This window comes from Opisthorchis viverrini (assembly GCF_000715545.1).
Source record: "Opisthorchis viverrini unplaced genomic scaffold opera_v5_149, whole genome shotgun sequence".
Taxonomy (NCBI): Eukaryota; Metazoa; Platyhelminthes; class Trematoda; order Opisthorchiida; family Opisthorchiidae; genus Opisthorchis; species Opisthorchis viverrini.
In genome coordinates, this window is record NW_008751804.1 from 1032598 (window position 1) to 1052196 (window position 19599).

The window sequence follows — 19599 nt, forward strand, 5'->3', positions numbered from 1 at the left end:
TCTTGGTCAGGTTTGCTGCTGAAGTGAATTCATCACCCATAATCACCAAAAGTACGTGTCTGTCATCAGGAGCGTCAAATTTCCCGAAATTCAAGCATCCAGTGTGCCTAGTCCGTTTGTCAAAACTTTCGTAATGATCGACTTGTCCTCTAGCCTTGAATTTCATAGCCAAAAGAAGTCTTTTCCTCGCTAATTCCCTTGTTTCACAAACGCCAGCAGCTATAACCCACCACAAAGTAATCTATAATATCTGTGAAAAAATTCAACGGCTTTTGAATAAAGTCGGTTGCCCAATGTGTGTCAACTGCAAGCTAGTTTGCCACGTAACCCTTGGATTTAAAGCTACACCTTCCTGGTATGGTCATAATTCGCACAACTTTAAAAGGCAAGGACACCATATTTTTCTGGATTATTCATACCAGAACTGCAAGTTTATGTGCACTTTTGACAAATGAGTTTGAGCCAGCCAAAAGTTCAACATTTGATTAGATATTCTCTAAAGGATTTTTTCGACATGATGATTGGTCCTATCTGGCAATAGTACCTCACTCGAAGCCTATGGACATCATTAGGTCCGTGACACGGTATGCTGGCAGTTGAGCCGGAAACACCAAGAATCACCATGATTTGTCTTGTACGATTTGTCTTGTACAATATCCATGGGGATACCGGGAGACAGAGACAAGTTGGCGATGTCGTGAGTTTCCAATTTCCAAAAGGGTTCTACATAAACTTTATTGTTTGTAATCAAAATGGATAGGCAATGACGGCAAAGAAACTGATAAACTGAATGAGCTGAAGCTACTCGAATTCAGACAACCACTAATAATACGAAAGCAAACGAGGGCTTTTAAAATCCCTTTGTGTAAGAACCCCATAACAAAAGCTTCACAACTGGGTCAGCTTATAACAGGTTATAAAAGGTTTAAGAATTACCTTCTCTGTACACTTGTCAATCTCCTGTCAGGGCTGCTCAGTCATCCGTTATCCGATAAATCGGTTAAAAATGCACCGCAATATCTACATGCAATATCCACGTGACGCTGTTGTTCTTGTTGACCTTCTCCTAAAAGGAGGCGCGGATTGAGGGGTACTCAAGAGTCGCTCACAGCCTACGCCATAACTTGGTTGACAAATTCTATTAGGTTCAGAGTCCTCAGTATGCTACGAGGTGTTTGCTGGCTGAAGAATGGCTGCCAAATGTGAGTCGATCGGCGGCTAATCCCAATGAATAAAAACAGTGGACGAATTCAGCCCTCAAGTTATTGAAAGTAATCCAGTCTACCTATTCAAACGGCGTTCATGATATTCATGTAGGAAACTCGTAAAATTTACAATCAGGTCATTAAGCCCGATTTGTGAAGAACACACCGTAGGAAGATTGTTGAGCTTGACATTCTTGTCTGTCCAAGATTTGGCAGATTTTTCACTTCCCACGTGTAAATCTTTCCAAATCTGTTCGGTCATATGCGTCTACGATACAGAAAATGTATGAGTAGACCCATGTGATTCTGTGATACAAAACAACACGTATGGGGCAAACTGTCCTCTCAAAATGTATTCGTGGAATATTGGGGGACCTACATGGTAGGAGTAAATGTTTGCTCCATCCGGTGCTTGGCTTTACATGTGTGCACAGCTTCAATTACTGCTTCACTGTTATTCAACTCTGCGGAAAACTTAGGTCCTAATCAATCTGACAGCAATGCACGGTGCGGTTATAAAAAAGACTTCACGGATTTCACGGATAACTAGAGAGGGGAATTCATTAACCGTGTAAACGTTATAAAATGTTGTTCCAACAACAAGGTCGAAAATTTTGAACAGAATGTCCAAAATACTGCAACGCTATCAAATTTGTTTTCAACTGTAAGCATTCCGGTTATACTGTGAGGAGAACGTCTTTCGTTCTCATCGATTTGCCTCCGAACTGCTTGCCGGACCATTCTGAAGACGCATTAGAGGGGCCGATCGTCCCTAAGCCAGTGACTAAGGGACAACGCAAATCAACGTTATCAAACGGACTACTTGGGGAGCCAGATTTCCAATAAACCAATGATTTGACTTCTTGCTATTCCGCGTTAGCGTACAACAATGACAATGCCGAAAAAAATTTGCCCAAGTGATATTCTTCTCATTCTCAGCAGCAAGTATACTTACTCCAGCGTTGAAACGTTGCCAAATTCTGTTCAGCTTTCTCCACAATAGCAGAAATCAGTTGATGAGCTGCAAAAGCGGAATAAATATACCGGAGTTAGCCAAGAATGCCATGCGGTTGTCAAAAGTCAGTTAAATCTATGGCATATCCACTAATTATGGCCTGATTAAACTTATTCCGTTGCTGATCTTCATTTGTAATCATGGTGTCATGAGTATGATTCACCGGATATTACTCGCCTTCCCGCATTACTGATCTTCATTTGTAATCATGGTGTCATGATATTAATCACCTTCCCGCATTATCGTACAACCTTGGTTTTATTTGTGCAGGACAAGTGGTGAATCCCGAAGCTTGGTCCAGTACAGATGAACCAGATCGATTTTGCCTGGCACACTAAGACTAGCAGCTGTCGTCCTGGCAACACTCATGATATTCATCAGAATAAGCAAACTTAAGTTTGCTGAAAAGACATCTTCCTTGCACGTAGAATTCCACATTTGTCTTCAATACACGACTTTCTCCCAGGGTTATTGATGTTATTTAGGGGGAGAGGCTACACATCTGACTCAGTTTTGGGCGTGAAGGCAATGTATCCTGAGTCGACGCAACGGCAGGACAGAAAAAAGGTTCTGAGTACCGCTTTACTCCTCTGGCGGTCGTTAAACTTAAGCAGATTTCTTCACCTTGCGATGTGTCCTATACCATTGCCCTTTCGTTACCAAGACGGGCAAGTTGTTGCCCGTGTGTACTTTATTCAGGTTGTATTTCGGCGAAACTGTAAAGTAGTGGTAGCCCACGTGGTTGCTAGGGATTCCGCTGAGATTGGTACTTGATTCAAATCTTTTCGTTACAATTCGAACAGACATCATCAGTGTCACTGGAGATTAGTTATAGGTTGATCAGTCGGCAGATTTCTCCCTTCTCGAAAACTCTGTTTGGTACTTCAGTGCTACCCAGTGAATCGGCAGCGGCTCTCTTTGTGCGATTAAGATCAACCGATGTAAACGGTGAGATCACGTAGGATGTTACGATCAGCTCATCATCATCAGTCCTTACGTCACTCAGTTCCTCCAACTGCTGTGAACCGCCAACTATAAACAAGGACCTGCTGATGAAATATATTTCCTGTCTCAAAAATGCCTATGACATCTTAAAATTCGCGGTTCTTACTCATATATATATAATGTGTGTACTTTCGTAGAAACGCGGGATGCCTTCATTATACGCTTGCATCCTCCACTATCATTCGCTGGTGATTCTTCGACGGCGTGTGCGCATACTTAAGCCACCATTAACTTTGTCTGCAAGTTTTTGGTTTCGCAGTTTTGCAGACGATGACCTGTAGTCGTGCTATCTAGTGGGATGCGGTTTTGCTTAAGTTTTCTGAGCATGGGGACTGTCGTACTTTCTTTACTGGCTGTCTAAAAAAACAAGAGTTTGATCCTTTCCATAATTGCTTCACGCTTTTAGTTTCTGGCTTAAGCAGACGTTATCTATCCTCCTGCTTAATTAAGCTGTTCGACGCAGCTGTTGCTGAACTTTTCTACTGAGCTTTTTTGGACTTCATTGCGGTTTCTTCAGTCGAGATCCGTGATATCTTCGAGCACGAAACCGAATCCATTGATGAATACATTTTTCTTCACGTCTGTGAATTTTCCATTGGCGAAATCATCTGAAGCAATGATGAGACGAATCCATTGATGAATACATTTTTCTTCACGTCTGTGAATTTTCCATTGGCGAAATCATCTGAAGCAATGATGCTTACATTACAAACAGTTGTCGAGCTATTCGGGCAGACGAGCATACGACATTTTTTGCCATGCTTTACAACATTTTGAGGTAATTTTCATAGGGGAGCTCAAATTTCAAACTTATCTTGCGAAATTTCTATACGTTAACAAAATTACAGAAAATTCACTGGTGTATTGGGCTTCGCACATCCGTGGTAAGCTAAATGGTATTAGTAAATCGAATATTTAACGCATCTGCTTTGCGTATCAAAACCTTCAAGCGTTTGCATGTTGTTGTGTATCTAGTCAAGCCAGCGATCCTCAGGGAAATCGATGTTCCCCTTTTGTACTTTGGTCGTTCAGTAATCCCGTGAACAAGTTGTCATTTTCATGGAGATTAGGAGAAGATACACGCAACACAGCAGAACGCGTCCTAAAGCCGAGAACCCTTCGTGATTTGAGGAACAAAATCGAGGCAACGGAAACCGGCTTCATAACGTCGATTACGATTAATTACACACTACTTACAATGCTCAGGTAGTTAAATTGGTTAATAACTTTATCGTTATTGGTGATTGTCCCTCCAGCGTTTTTCCCTCATTCCTTGCAGATCCGTGTGGGCGTTGTGTACCAACGTAATTTCTTTTTATGACGCACTATGATAGATTTCCCCCGTAAGTCAATTCTTTTACATTAGGCTGACAGGATATCCCACATGCTAACATTGTTTACTTACATACACTTGACCGTCTGCATCGTTGGACACGTGCATTCGAATTCACAGTACGCCTCGAATACGCTTAGTGTAGAGTGATAGTTTATTCCTATGTCTAATGGGAAATGAACGTACGGCCGGATTTTTATTGGTTTTGTTACTATCCTCACTGCTGATTATAACGGTGGTGATGGTGATGGTAGTGGTGATGACTATGAGGACTATGCTGACTTGCTGCATGACCCTGGTACTCAGGTCTGGCAAATTTTATGCGTTACATACTCCGCGGTGCTATTATTTTTCGCTGTGCTTCTTTGATACCGTAGCTGCACTACGTCCACTGAGGTTTTTGTTATAAAGAGACATAGAATGTGGAGTAGTCTTCCTTAAATTTCATATAGTTTGAAGATGGGGTGACACTTATTCTTTCTACACATTGTAAAATTCCTGAATGATAAGTTCCAACAACTTCGTTCCAGGTATACTGAGGAAAGATGCAGTTGTTTCGAAACGCCAGAACGCCTAAACAGCAAGTGAATTCAGTTTTCCATTTTGCAGATCATCCGCCTAAATGCAGGGTTTCCGTCTGCTACAGCCTCGTTCACTGAGGGAGAGCAGGATAGGGTAATCAGAGCCAAGTTTTGGGACGGTATCCCAATCAGTCCAGTGACGTCGCATGGTTCTGTTCGCCCAATGTATGAAGAGTATTGGATACCCGAGGTGTTAAAGGAAGGCAAAGTAGATGTAAGGAGCATATCGACAACGAAGTTGAGGAGAGAGAGCGACGGAGAACCCTCTTGCTCTCCACAACTCCATGTGGTGAAGTCAGCAGGGTAAAGTCAGACAGGTACGTGTCCACGGCCACCCGGGGAAGAGATACAGAGCTTTTGTGAGAGACAAGAACTTGGAAGGGGCTCGTTTCTCTGCCAGACAGCCAAAAGTAGATGTGGAATCGAGAAGGATGCCAACTGTTGGTCGTCCGCAGTGGTGCAGTTCCATCGCTTGTCACAAAGTGATCCAACCCCATCCGGAGAGAAACCGTGCTTGTGCAGTTCCATCGCTTGTCACAAAGTGAAGACAGGGTTGATGCAACCCCATCCGGAGAGAAACCGTGCGTGATCCTCACAAATAAATCCCTCTCAATGTAGGAATCAAGCTATGTAGGATAACATCAGGGAACAACCCTGAAAGCTACACCCGCTAGGCATATGCCCCTATGATTTTCGCATGATGACCTCGCACTCTTTTTGAATATGGAAATCACCTTCAAGGTACTCCATTCTGTTGGTATTTTTTCTTCATGCCAGAAACTTGGAGTAAATATGTGACGCTAGCCACGAGGGACCCGCCACTCTTGGGGACTGCAGGATGCTAGCCGTCTGGTCTAGGTGCTTTGTTGCGCTGAAGCAATGAGATGGCACACTGTAGTTTTGTCATCGACTGCGGATTGATTTTGAAGTTTCACTCGGTTTTATTTCGTCCATTTAGAGGGTGAGATGATGCTCCAAGGGAGCAAGTGAGGAGATTCTCCACCAGTAAACGTAAAGAGAAGGACCAAACGGTGGTTTGCTCAACCTTGAGAACAACATGAACAATCATGCGTACCTGACTACATTTGCTAGAATGTTGTCTTTGCAGTCATTTGTTAGTTTTGCCTGTTTGAAAGGCCCTAACAATGGCTCAAATACAAGGCATTACCCCTGCTTAAATTCCGGCTTCATTTCAAACCGAATGATGCTTTCCAATAAAGAGGCACAAGCGTGCGATACACGTCAACCCTAGAACAGTGTTCGGAATAAGTTCCACTCACCGTCTTCATAGATTAAATTCATGAGCTCCTCTTTTTCTTCATCATCATCCTCGTCAGGAACTACCTGCGACTGGAAGTGTTCCTCCTTCTCATCACCCTGCATGTCCGTTTGTTCCTCGTCGATCTGTTTTCTTTCTGCTTCCAACTCACCATCACATTCTCGGTTTCGAATTTCTAAGGGAATAAACAATGTATTCAGTCAGTCATCAGAGTATTCTTCTAAAAATTGGGCCCTCAGTGAAAGTGATACTGGATGAATCAGAGTGCTAAACGAGTGCAGCATGTACAGTAACACCATCAAAAGAAAAACGATCGGATTGGGGCCTTTCAGCTGCAGAAAATTCTATGTCAACATCATGGTCTCTTGTTCTCCTGTACATTTTAGAAAGGTTTATTAAAACCTATTGTTGGGTATGGCTAATAAATGCAATCCTGGGGTATAATTCATACTTCATCTCTGTGGAATATCCTCATTAGTCACTGTAAAGTGACACAATAGCCCTATATCAAACCAAACCACGCCTATACACAGGGGGATCAAAAACGATCTGTACCGCGATTCAATTCATTTATGAAGGGCCGGATTATTTTAGCTGGACTTGAGTGAAACAGAAAGAAAACTCGAAGGTGCAAGTATAACATAAGGTTGACGGAAACTCGGAGACTGCGCCTACCTGATGAGCCCCCAAAAGGGAGAAACCGGTCGGGGGTCAGCAACCTTGTGGGTAGTTTTCTCTCTGAAAAACTCGAAGGTGCCTTTTCCATTAGGTGGCCTCAAGCGGAACACACGCAGTTAGATTCAGATTGTTAATGGTTGCTGATGATGATGCTCTTGGAATCCGGCTAGTTCACACACAGTTATGTGTAACTTTTGAGCAGGTGCGAGCCAACGGCTATTTTAGCTAAACTCACAAGTGACGATGATGCATTCGATTTTACTGAGTAAATCCTTTGACCCCTTTATCTCCTTTAATTGTTCACTTCTGCAGATACCCTAAAACACATGGTTGTTTTGTGTGCACCTTTTTGACCGAGACTTTAGAACTGATGAATAAGGTGTTTCGGTATCGTTTCAAAGCCAACTATGGCCAGCCTGAACGAACATATTGAAGGTTGCGCTCCGTAAGAGTCTAGCTTACGATCTACCGTTACTCACTGTTACGGTACACTGCCAAATTTCATCCCAATTTTGCGTCGGCTTCCCACTCATCAAGAATATACTGATCCGAGAGTCAGATAAACCAGACTGACTCTGCAGTCAGTAGTCTGAAAATGAGGTGTGCCCTAACTCAGCGCAGCTTGTATCGAATGCCTGCATGGGCCACCCTACCTCGTGTGTTTCCAGCTCTCGGTGAGTTAAACTAAATGAGTTTAGTCAAAGGGTAGAAAACCTCATCAGATATCAGGTAGAGAATTTACAAGAATATTGCTTTGGTCAACGGGCATGCAAACGCACAAAAATGAAATATTGGAGTAACCTAAGTATAGGAACACTCCATGTTTTGGTTTGGTTCGCGGTAATTTTAATGATATTTTCCGGCTTTTTTCCTCTTATTTCTTACTGGTCACTTTGCCATACTTACTTAACATGACAGTTAGACTGACCCTTCTCGTTTCCTGTTTCAGGAGAACCACTGGATCATTTTCGAATTCGTGGGCGTTTGCATCTCCGAACGCTTGCTTTGTTGATATATTATAAAGGGTCTCAGTAAGATGGAGCTTAGGTGCCTTGTTGAGACGGAACAGAAGCTAGGTTTCGATAGTGTTAGAGGTATTTAACACTGTGTTGCCCTGTTCAAATATCTTGTTCACTAATGGCAACGAGTAGCAATATTAGGGATTCCAGAATCCAGAGGCTGAAGTGCATTTGCAAAACGATTAGGAGAGCAGTTACCATTATGGGGTAGGAAACTTTAGGAAGTGCGCATAGTGGCAAGAAGTCTCGTCGACAAGACTCGAAAAGTACACGCAGACATCGGAATATATAATATTGTCATTCGCCGCCAGATGAACAAAGTAATATTGCTTAAGATTCTCTACTTGATTTCTTATGGGATTTGCTATTGGTTGAGCAAACTTTATCTCCTTCTATTCATCGACGCCGGAATTATGGAGAAACACCTGGGTGGTCCCATTTTTTTTATCGCGCGTTAGCGTTATAGCTTTATGTAGAACCGAACAGATTAAGTGGTTACTTTGTCGATATCCCATCTTATGCTTCGAATGATTATCCAAGAGGCAGATTTGACCGGTTAGAGTTGGACGCAGGCCGAATATCAATGCGAAAACTGAAGTGCACCGTACAAGACCATAGAGTGAATCAGGACAATATATCCTATTTGTGAGCGCTAAAAGCTGGCGGTTCGTTGAAGTGACGGAATGACATCAATGTGTTTTACAAACAAAACACTTCTTTCATCATAAAATAAATGTTTTTTTAGATTTTAATAGCTTACCGTTCCATTGCCAAAACGCACAACGCGTAAAAAATCTTACCTGAAATATGCAAGTGCAGTTCATGTATCTGACCTGTCCGTTGCCCCAGTAACCATCTGTATTTGTAAACAAAGGCAACAGAACTCTTCAGTAGGAAAGGACAAAGGAAATTCACCGCGATTTATTTTGAGACGGTTTCAGTACTAAATGTAATTGGCAGGTTTAGAATTACAGTTCAGGCAAATTGAGAATGACAGACGTGTGTTACTGTTCCCTTGATAGAAGCAAGCCCAAATCGGGGATTATTTCACACGGTTCCCTTTTTTATCACGTGTTCGTAACACGTATGGACCTGATGGCAATTATTCCGGCGCAAATGAGCTAGCAAGTGGGTATAAAACTGGTGGTTCGGACCGTTGACTAGGAGACAGCATGCAGGGCGTTGCTGTGGTAACGAACTGCGACACCAACCCATGAATCAAACTGTATGGTTTGCTATATTTTGCACTGAACAAAACCCGCTCATGGCTTTGAAATCATGAAGTTAGACAACTTACAACTTATCTAGAATCACCCCGTAATGTAAATGATTGCGGAGCGACAAACTGATAACCTGTATTCGACTTCCAGAGCATATCACATGGTCATGTTTACCACTGTCGTCACGAAGAGACTGAACCTTACCGTGGTGTAGTGGTTTGTGCACTTCGGTGACCCACTAAGCTATACTGCGGGGTTTCCGCGCGGCATCAGGTTGGTCCATGGGTAGAGATCTGACGAACACAGTCTCCTGGCCCTCCAGGTTAGGGATTGGGACATTCGGCGACTTGTTCCGTAAAAATGGCAATGTACTTGCATTTCCAGCCCAACATCGCTGCCTTGTGGTTAAGCTTTTGAGCCATAGGCTTTGACTGATGACCCTAATCGTCCTCCTGTCTAGATATGAGCTCCCTGGCAGTATCCCAGCCCTCGCACAACCATGACATGCAACTAACAATACTCCCATGCCACATCGGCCGTCGCGTGGTGCCATGAGCCGGATCGCCTTACTTGCTGCATACAGTAGGGCGGGTAAGCGGAAACAGGCTACTGCTGACGTCTCCCTTATTGCACTTTAACGTTTTCCTTCTTTCACCCTCCCCGCCCAAATTTGAATACTTTTTCCGCAGATACCAGCTCTAGGCTGAACTTTTTGCTCGTCCTTCATCACACTCAGCGGCAGCTTCTGCACGTCCGAGTTCAGTTACAACCCCAAACACTTCGAAGTCTGTTTTCAAACCTCGAAAGCCTGTTCACTTAGCCATCTTCAGTGTTCGCACACTGAAGCAAGCAGATCAATAGGTGGATCTTGTGCGTACGCTTATTCCCTCAATATTGATGCATGTTGTCTGTCAGAAACAAGGACGCAGGACGCAAGTAGTGGAATCGAACTGAGTGTCCCCTCGCTCTCTTCCAGGTTCCGGCTGTGCACCTCTAGTGATGCAGACGCCGCTGCAACTGGATATGCTGGGGTGGGTATTGTATTGAGCAAACGAGCGGAAGCATCTCTGCTTGATTGGATACCCGTTGATAGTCGCCTCCGTGCGGTTCGTTTGGCATCATCTGTGAAAGAATCTAGAGGAATATGCCAAGGACAGTTTCTATGACGCTCAAGGTGCCCTTCTACAACAGGCTAAAAGCTCAGATATCTTTGTGGTTGCTGGTGACCTCAACGTCCAGGTACGTAAACTGAGCGCTGCTGAGACCCAAGTGGGTGATCGTCCTGATCCAGAAACGAGACGCACGAACAACGGAGACAGCTTACTTCAGATGCATGCCGATCACAGACCGTTCCTTTGCAGCTGAACAGCGGAAATCGCTTGACAACGTGGTGCCCACCAACAAACCAACGCCGCACCGAAATGGACCACATCACCGTCAGTTATTGGTGGCGAGGGTCGATCACCACCTGTCGCTCCTTTTGGAACACCGGCGTGGACCCCGACCATGCACTTGTACGCTGCTGCTTTTCATTGCGCTTTTCAGGTCTACGCAAACCGCGCACACCTCGCTTACCCATTGAGAAGCTAGTGGACCAAGAAGTCAGACGAAAATATCAGAATCAGTCCTTCAAATTCCTGCCGGACGGTACGGTGTCGGATATAAATGACCACTGGGAAAAAATATCCAAAGCGCTACTCAAAGCCGGAACATCTGTTTGCGGTACAACTCAGTCAACCTCACCCAAGCATTGGATCTCTGATAGGACCATGTCTTTGCTGGAGACCAGGCGACAGATTCCCCCTGGCCGCCACCACAACCCCACCCGGCGCATCATCCGACACCAGGTGAAAGTGAGTGTCCGCATAAACCGAGAGGCTTGATGGACTCGAAAGGCTGAGTAAATGGAAGATGCAAAGAATGCTGGAAACGTGCACAAGCCGTTCTACTTGATTCGTTCGGCTGGTCCCTGGAAACCTCTTGTCGGCGAACTAGTAAGAGACCAAAATGGCAGAACGTTTGGACCGCTGGGCACAGTACTTCGAACAGCAATTCAGCTGGCCACATGCTAACTCCAATCCAGAAACTTGGCCTTCAAGAAGAAGGTGGACCGTAAATGTGGAGCGGCCTTCAGTCTCATAAGTGTCCTGCCGTTGGTCCTGACGACCTTCCACATGCTCTCTTCAAGGATGGCGGTGGATTCCTCAGACAGTGCCTGTCCAGCCTGGGTGAAGGAGACCGTCCCAGACAACCGGAGTGAGTCGATAATAGTATACATTTTTAAAAAGGGTACTCGCAGTGAATGTAGTAACCGCAGAGATGTTATTTTGACTCCTGGTATTCTTTGACTTCAAGGGTGCGTTTGGTTCTGTTGATCGATCGGTACTGTTCACTACACTTGCTCAACAGGGTATGCCCCAGAATTTGTGAATATAATCCGATCCCTATATTCACATGCTTCTGGGCAGGTGAGTATGTATGGTGAGCTCTCCAAAAGCTTCCCTACAAAAACTGGTGTCAGGCAAGGATGTCCACTCTCTCCACCCTCGTTCATCTTCGTCATTGATGAAATAATGAGATGAACACTGGAAACCTTCAAAGCCCCGGTGTTCAAATTGTTGCTGGTGGGAGTTTTGTCGGTCTGGAGTACGCAGATGACATCACCCTCATCTTTGAAGGCGAAAACGAAGCACAAGCCCTGTTGAATAGACTGACCACCATCATACCATCTTTTGGCATGCGCCTTGCATCTTCAAAGTGCAAAGTCATGCTTCAGAACGTGCAGTCTCCGAACATACTCCGTACAATTCAAGGAGAATCACTTGAGAATGTGGAAAACTTTACATACCTTGGTAGCTGTATTAGCTCTGACGGAAGTGCATCTGATACAGTCAGTGCAAGGATTTCAGAGGCTCCAATCAGTCTGTTAATTTGCGTCACTTGTGGTGTCAAAAAGGCATCTCACTAGATCTTAAGGGTCATGTGTACCAGGCTACAGTAAGGGCTATGTTGTTGTGTGGATGCGAGACATGACCTCTGTGGACAGATGATATGAGGCGCCTTCAGGTTTTTGACCACCGACGCCTCAGAAGCGTGGTTGGTTTTGGATGGCATCAGTGTGTCAGTAATTAGGTGATTAGAAAACGGGTATTTGATCGTACCGGAGATACTTCAATCCGGGAAAACATCCAGCACCACCGACTACAATGACCTCGTCATGTGCTATGCATGCCGAAACACTGTCTACCGAGATGAGAGTTGTTTTCCGTGCCTTCTTCAGGATGGCGCGGAGCCAGAGAGGTGGACAGCACATGACTTGACAGAAAGGCGTGAAAGAGATAACGAAGAGTTTGGGTCTTGTTGCTGTTGTACGCCTTCAAGGATGGGGTCCCCCTGACCCCGTGTATGCTTGGCAATAGACTTTGAAGGAAATGGCGGCTAATCGGTGTCAGTAATGTTCGTGTTGTCATTTTCTTTCCAGATTGTCTGATTGAGCGGTTGGAGGTGTAGGCACCTCAGAATGCTTGAAGTAGGCCAGCACTATGTCCCCCCTCACCCACTCTCTTTCTCTACTTTCTACTCTAGGGCTTTTATTATAATTATATACATACCTATATAACTAGACGGACCCTATGATTGTGAGGCACCGGTGCCAACACTGATGTTGCTGTCTTTGATTATGATGAGGATGATGATGTTTACCTCTCCGGAGGCTTCCTGGGCCCACCCACGTGAGCCGATTGGTCAAGTCGCACGGCAGAAGTACCGGTTGGCTAGAGGCAGCGCACCACTGACATAACTTCTTGTTTATTCCACTATGAGAATCGAGTAACAGCCTTATGACTCACGTGTTTGCCTGAAAATGAAAATAATGTTCCGATACCGGGTCCCATATGATTACCCTGGTGCAAAATGGCCCTGTACGCGCATCGTCCATTTGGGAGGTCACATCAACGGGGCCCAGGAGACAACGGGTCAGTTCTCCAAGGTATACTGCTTCCAAATAGGATTCATAGATCTGTAAGAATTTAATAATGTACAACTTATATGGTGCCTCCGGCAAATCGAGTAATAGTATCAGGTGTAATGCAAATGAACAGATCTGTTGAGTAAACTGAGGGAGCATTGGCGCAGACAACCAAATTCACCAGTGCACCTGAGACCAGAGCATCTACCGACCGTTCAGACTCTACACTTTTGCTACTTTAGATGTTGCCTATCCATTAGGAATTGCCCATCACTTATCTAGCACCGAAAAATGCACAACGCACGGATATTTTTAAGACTCAGTCTGCAGACAACCTGGAACTATGATCGAGTTCAGTGCCAACATAGATGCACAAGTAAACTTAGTAGGAACCGTAGGGTATCCTACAAAAGTAAATCGTAGAATAAAGCACGACATTCTTTGTCTTAATAATTTCAATTTACAGTTGACAGCTGTCAGGGTGTGTGAGGCAGAGGAACCTTACCTGTTTTCAGCCTTCAATTTCGTCAATGTATCAGTGGGAGCAGCAAGCCACTGAAGCCGAACTAAATGATTTATGCTTCGGAATCTCCCGAAAGAAAGCTGTTACCGTTACAGACAACAATGAAAGCAGACAAATGTCGATGAGCAGACAGAAGTATAACGCCCACATTTAAGAGTGGCAACGCAGTATACTTAGCCAATTGTTAATCGGTAGCCGATTTGTCAGGGATATCCAGAACGAAGAGAGTAGAAATACATGAAATATACGACCCAATCGCCTCCAAATCATCACGCCTAACATAGACATTTAATTTACTGATACTCGAGGACGAGTGGACCGAAGCAGCAGTTGCTGGTACCTAAGCCCGAGAAATCTAACTTAAGATCCACCGTCCTCGTGCAAATTGTAGGCGTCGATGAATCGTTGCGAGGATAGGTATCGATAGGCATCGGTTTCCCTTTAAACTTAAAAGAGATCGTTCAACTTTAACACCCTTTCTGTGCTTAGTTGTCATCCCACCCGAGAAAAGCACGAGAGCTGTGGCACCATCAGGTTGCCAGAACCTAGAAAAGAGCCTTTGAGATGTTGGGGTTGGGTTCGAAAAACCAACCTTCCGATCAGTAAGTTCGAGCCTCAGTCACTGAGCTATCTTAGCTTCAGCTTACCTACATACAGTTGCGCTTTCCAAATTTAGCCATTCAGGCTTAAACGTGACGGGAAAACCATTGGATTATCTCAAAGACGAGTAATCAGGCTGATAAAAGGCTTACCGGATGCATGCGGTAAGGCTTAAGACCTGTGGTGTGTTTTCTGGATGATATCGGGAGTTTAGAGGCTATGTGATTCCCGTCAATTAGATAGTGAACGAGCTAAACATTCGCACCACTGCATTTTAATTGTTCCACAAAATCTTCCCTGAAGAGACTCTTTAAATACACTAGCTAAGGTTAGATCAAAATTTTAGCGGATTAGAATGTTTCAGAAACCCTTTCTCGTTTGACGTTGTCAACTTTGGAATGCTCACTTTCCTGGAGCTGTTTTAGCTTAATTAGTCAGCTTTTTTATGGAGCAATCCGCCACACATTTTCGATAACCAAATCAGTGTATACAAAGTAATATTGCTAACATGACTAGTTGAGTACCATTAACTCTGTTTCACTTACGACTTGTGTGTACGGTGATGTTGAAAAGCCTTGACAAACTTTTGGGCACATGCTTTTGTACTCATTTTTCAATGATTGGAACTGGGCAGTAATACTTTAAAGGCAAGCTCCTAGTAAATTACCCACAAGACTATCAGCTACCTTGCACTTTGAGCTAGATTAACAGAGGGTCTCATTGTCATTCACGAAAAAAAAACGGTAGAAATTTCTGTCTTTGCAACCAGAGTTCGAAGAATCTGCAGATACAGATTTGAACGGAGAAATCGTGCTCACCCGAAGAAATTATCTCTCAAGAACAGCGAAGTGAATTCCGTTTCCAAGGAAAATTGGTAGTTTTACTGAACAGGTTTTCGTTTACTTTGTCGTACGGTGTTGTATTATGTGAAATCTGAACACACAAAGCTATCTGACAACTTGAGTCCAGGTCGACCCGATGGTCGGACAACAAGCCGAGTTTCATTATCAACGGCAAGGAGGATCACGTAAATAAAGTAGTCCACATCCTCGCAGACGAACAGAAGTAAGCAAACCCAAGAACAATCTGTTGATCAGGGAGCGCAGGATTCAGGGTCTAGGACTGCTTGGGCTTCTGTGTGCCAAAGCTGAGTCACACTGTGGACATCTCGGGTTGATTGGGATCCAAACGCCACGAGTTAGGGGCTCATCTAGGATCCACGAAGACAATGAGCCCTCCATAAACTCACCCATTGACTGGTCAGCATTTTTGTCCTCATCTCGGAAGGTTTTACCCTATCATGTTCTGAAAGAGCCTTTTGAAATGTCAGAATTCTACTGGCGAAAGTAGCTTTACCCCTGAATCCAGCCTGACTTTTCGCATAAGGCTATCAGCGTTAAGTTCTGGCGAATCAACTTCACGACTAACGAAAGTACTTGAACTACTGTCGTTTCACAAAATGGGTTGAAAAATGTAGGTTTTGCCAGAACCATTCGTGATGGGCTTCTAGCAAATATTGTACCTCAGAGCTGCTAAGTACGAAGGGTTATACAGAAACCTTCATACAGCCATGAAAACCTTTGTTATAACAGTTTTCCAACAGTCGATTGTTGTAGCCCAACTGTGCAGCAACACAGTCCTTGATGGACAGATGGAAGATTGATAGGTGGTCACAAGGTTCCTAATGTCTTCTGTTTGGCGACTCATACCAGAAAATCACGAAATTTGTTCTTATTAGTTTGCAACATTTCTTCAACCTCGCCACACGTTTAATGACCCCCTAAATCGTGTATTTATAAAATCACGAAATTTGTTCTTATTAGTTTGCAACATTTCTTCAACCTCGCCACACGTTTAATGACCCCCTAAATCTGTGTATTTATGTATCACTACTTCTTTTTTATACCACATCGCAGCATCAAACAGCTAATGAGCTGTGAGTACAGTCTGTGTGCAAGACCTCGCCCATTAGCCGCAGGGCTTCTTGGGCGTACTTACTACCTACGACTTATCTGACCTGCAGTGCCGACAAAAGGAGGTTTAACTAGATATTGCAGGGCTGTATCCCGAGCTGGCTAAGCAAATCCGCTTCATGCGTTCATGTGGTTGCACTATGCCATGAACAAAATTGTCTGCGTATCATATCGGCTCACTGTTGCCCCACTGTCAAGAAGAACTTATCACAAAGGCTAACTTCTATAGTTGACCTGAGCTGCTGCTTACGTACAGCGAAAATCTGGCTCTCGTCTCTCTCATCTGTCTGGTGTTCTATTGATTCCGGACATCTGGTGTATTCAATGTCAATGGCAAGCAGTCAGGTTTGGTATACTCAGTTCATTGACAGACAACTACTTTGAGAACGCTTTTTGAAGAACGGACACATTATCGAACAAAATTAGGACTGACTCTGAGGATATACTCCGTCGAAATTCTCGACACAAACTGAAGGAAACTCATTGTATGCACTTGAGAACTAGAAATATCTGCACGTGTCTCAAGTTTTGATGAAAACGGTTCGCCTTGTACCCTAAACCACAGGCTCATTGAAACTGGGTCTCGGAGATAAAAAATCAGATCTTGGAAGTTGTGATTTAAAGTGAAATTGACGGCCGGTTTCTAAGATCTCATGAACCCCCTTCATCATAGCATGGCCACAACAAGCCCTCGTGAACAGAAATTATCGGAACTAGACTTTCGTTTATCCCTTTACCTTTTGCGGGGACATTTTGGATTATCTTGAACTCACCGGCAGTAATTTCCTCAAGTACTGCAGTGGGTTTTAATTTGTCGTAAAATTAAGATGTTCTGTGACTGGCAGTTTGTCAAGTACACGCAACTCGTAGCACAATACTGCGCAGCCGAATAGCCTGAACGTTTGTTTAGTTGCTGGAATACCCAATGCGCATCAAAGGGATACATGCAGCTTAGTAGTATTTCAGTGTATGCTTAACATTGCTGAATGCGCAGAGTGTTGTGGTGAGTCATTCGCAAATTTATACAAAAAAATAAAACACTGCAAATCAAGATCCGAAACAGTCCAAATTTAATATGAGAAAGGCAATCCAAACCAAATGCTGTGGGTGGCAAACTACTAAACATTTCCCCAGGTCCGGACTACAATCAACGCTGTCTACCATCCATACTGCATTGAGATGCACGCGTGCGTTTATCGTATGCGTAGGCTTCCATTCATAAGCCACTTCGCTTGTTACTCTGTACTTTGTAGGCTTCTTTGTAGCAAACTGGCTAGAAGATCACTTCGACCATCATTGAGGTGAGATAGAAGCCAGCCGGCAAATATAATGCACAAGCGTAAAATTACTATGAACCTCGACGTTGGAGTAGAACACAGAAGCCAGGAGCCATATGGCTCGGTTACGAAGTTAAGTATTATTGTCAGGGTAAAAATGGAAACGTCGGACGACAATCTGGCCATTGATATTACCAAAGCCGCAGCACGATCGTCAGTTGCCTTTGAGACTCGGTACACGACGTTGCATACCTTTCGTCACAGCGTAGCGATAAGCTTGCAGAACCGTGTGCACTGTCTGAGCTAACGAAATTCCGTTCAGTAGCATACCTTGTGTAGTTGGGTGTTTTAGGTTTTGGCAAAGAACACCATTACGAAGGACTTTTGACTTCAGGTGTTACAGTTACAAACCAAAAATGGAGGCATGACATGTACGGTCCTTGCTATACACTATGACGAAAGCCAGTGTTTGAAATTCCCTTTTCAAGCAGCCTATGAACATATTGAAGTGTTGAAGTGTTAATCTCAGGTTGCATCACATTTTATCTGTTACCGCTTGTCCTGGTAAATTAATGGTGAATCCTAGGTGTTTTTCTACCAGATGTCCTTCGTGGGTTGTGGAAGCATATATCAGACACCAATAAATATAATTTGGTAGCAGTTTGATGCCTATAAGCTCACTGAATATGATGAAGTATACACTACTCAGTGGTTACGTATACTCCGGAAAAATGTTGAAACAGGCGGTAGATTGAACTGTCGCTTTTACAAAATTACTTGATTTCCAATCGACATGTTTACCCTGTGGGTGAATTCAGTCTATATTCCCAACCAAGAAACCTCGTGGAAGTTTTCCTCCTTATTGTGAATCATCAGCATGCATTATACGAAACCATACAGAGGTCTCTCGAGTGGGCACTATACCATTCATCAGCTTGTAACTGATCAAAATTGCAATTAAATTGTATTTAGACAGATTATGACAACCAACTGCCATGTCTGTAACTATACGGGTATACGCAAAACAGGTGAAAATTTCGCGATCCTGATGTTACACGTATACTGAAGTGCATTGGGTAAGTGGTGATGAAACAATTAGAAATGTTTGGTATTCTGTGTGCTGAAACACCATCCTCATCGCATTATACACTTGAATCTAGTTGAGGCAAAAAACAATGCAATATAATACTGCTCACAATTCTCATTGACATCATGACTTTAGATTCCATCAGTTGGTCTGATTAATCAGCACATAAGATAAGAGCATAAAATCAATTCACTAAATTGTCTTCTATTTCTGGCTCGGTTTTCAGGAATTTTTGTGTGGACAACGCCCGTGTTTTCTGCACATGACTGACTAAATTATCTGAAGAGATTGGAAGTGTCCGTGTCGAGGAGTTACCAAGCCACTTCAGTCTGTACCTCCAAATGGGATGAAACATGTGCGTGTAATGTACTGTAAGGCAGGAATAAGGAGGAACGATCTTCAGTGGATGAAGCTAAAATTTCATGCGTTCCACTTTTTCTGACCTGACTGGACTTTGACTGAGAAGAGAGCGAGATTTGTTAACCCACTTGAAGATTGCCTCAAGTCGCGATGCTGCCAGGATTCCCAGACCTGGGGAAAGGGATGGTTAGGATATTCACTTGAAGCTTCTGGTTCAAATGTCCAACCGCAAGAGTGTGTTTGTCAGTTTAGTGCACAAAATATAACTCTTCAAAGTGATTCAGTCCCCCTGTAGTGGATTAGAACACACTCCAACATAGTTTTCTTGAGTTTCTGCAGCTTCTTGTCACATGCAGATGCTGATTATGGACCCATTCTGCACTCTGGCAAACCAAATTCTTGATTTGACTTATCGGTCGGCTAATGCCCCTTTTCCACCAAAATCTGAAGCGATAGCCATCCGGCGACCCAACGCTC

At 43.8% G+C, this 19599-nt stretch overlaps 2 protein-coding genes across 2 annotated transcripts in view; both read right to left on the minus strand.

Annotated features, from left to right (window-relative positions):
• T265_06825 (hypothetical protein) overlaps window positions 1–11613 on the minus strand; it is a gene marked incomplete at both ends in the record, with an annotated part of 30414 nt that extends 18801 nt beyond the window's left edge. Inside the window, 3 exons of the mRNA XM_009172199.1 lie at window positions 2161–2226; window positions 6420–6593; window positions 11409–11613. Coding sequence (XP_009170463.1) covers window positions 2161–2226; window positions 6420–6593; window positions 11409–11613 — 445 coding nt within the window. The remainder of the gene's footprint in view (window positions 1–2160; window positions 2227–6419; window positions 6594–11408) is intronic.
• Window positions 11614–12550: 937 nt separating this feature from the next.
• T265_06826 (hypothetical protein) lies at window positions 12551–18470 on the minus strand (the record flags this gene model as incomplete). Its single annotated transcript, XM_009172200.1, has 3 exons — window positions 12551–12821; window positions 13184–13353; window positions 18453–18470. 3 exons carry the CDS (start codon window positions 18468–18470, stop codon window positions 12551–12553), a joined length of 459 nt encoding a protein of 152 aa, XP_009170464.1.
• Window positions 18471–19599: the final 1129 nt, after the last annotated feature.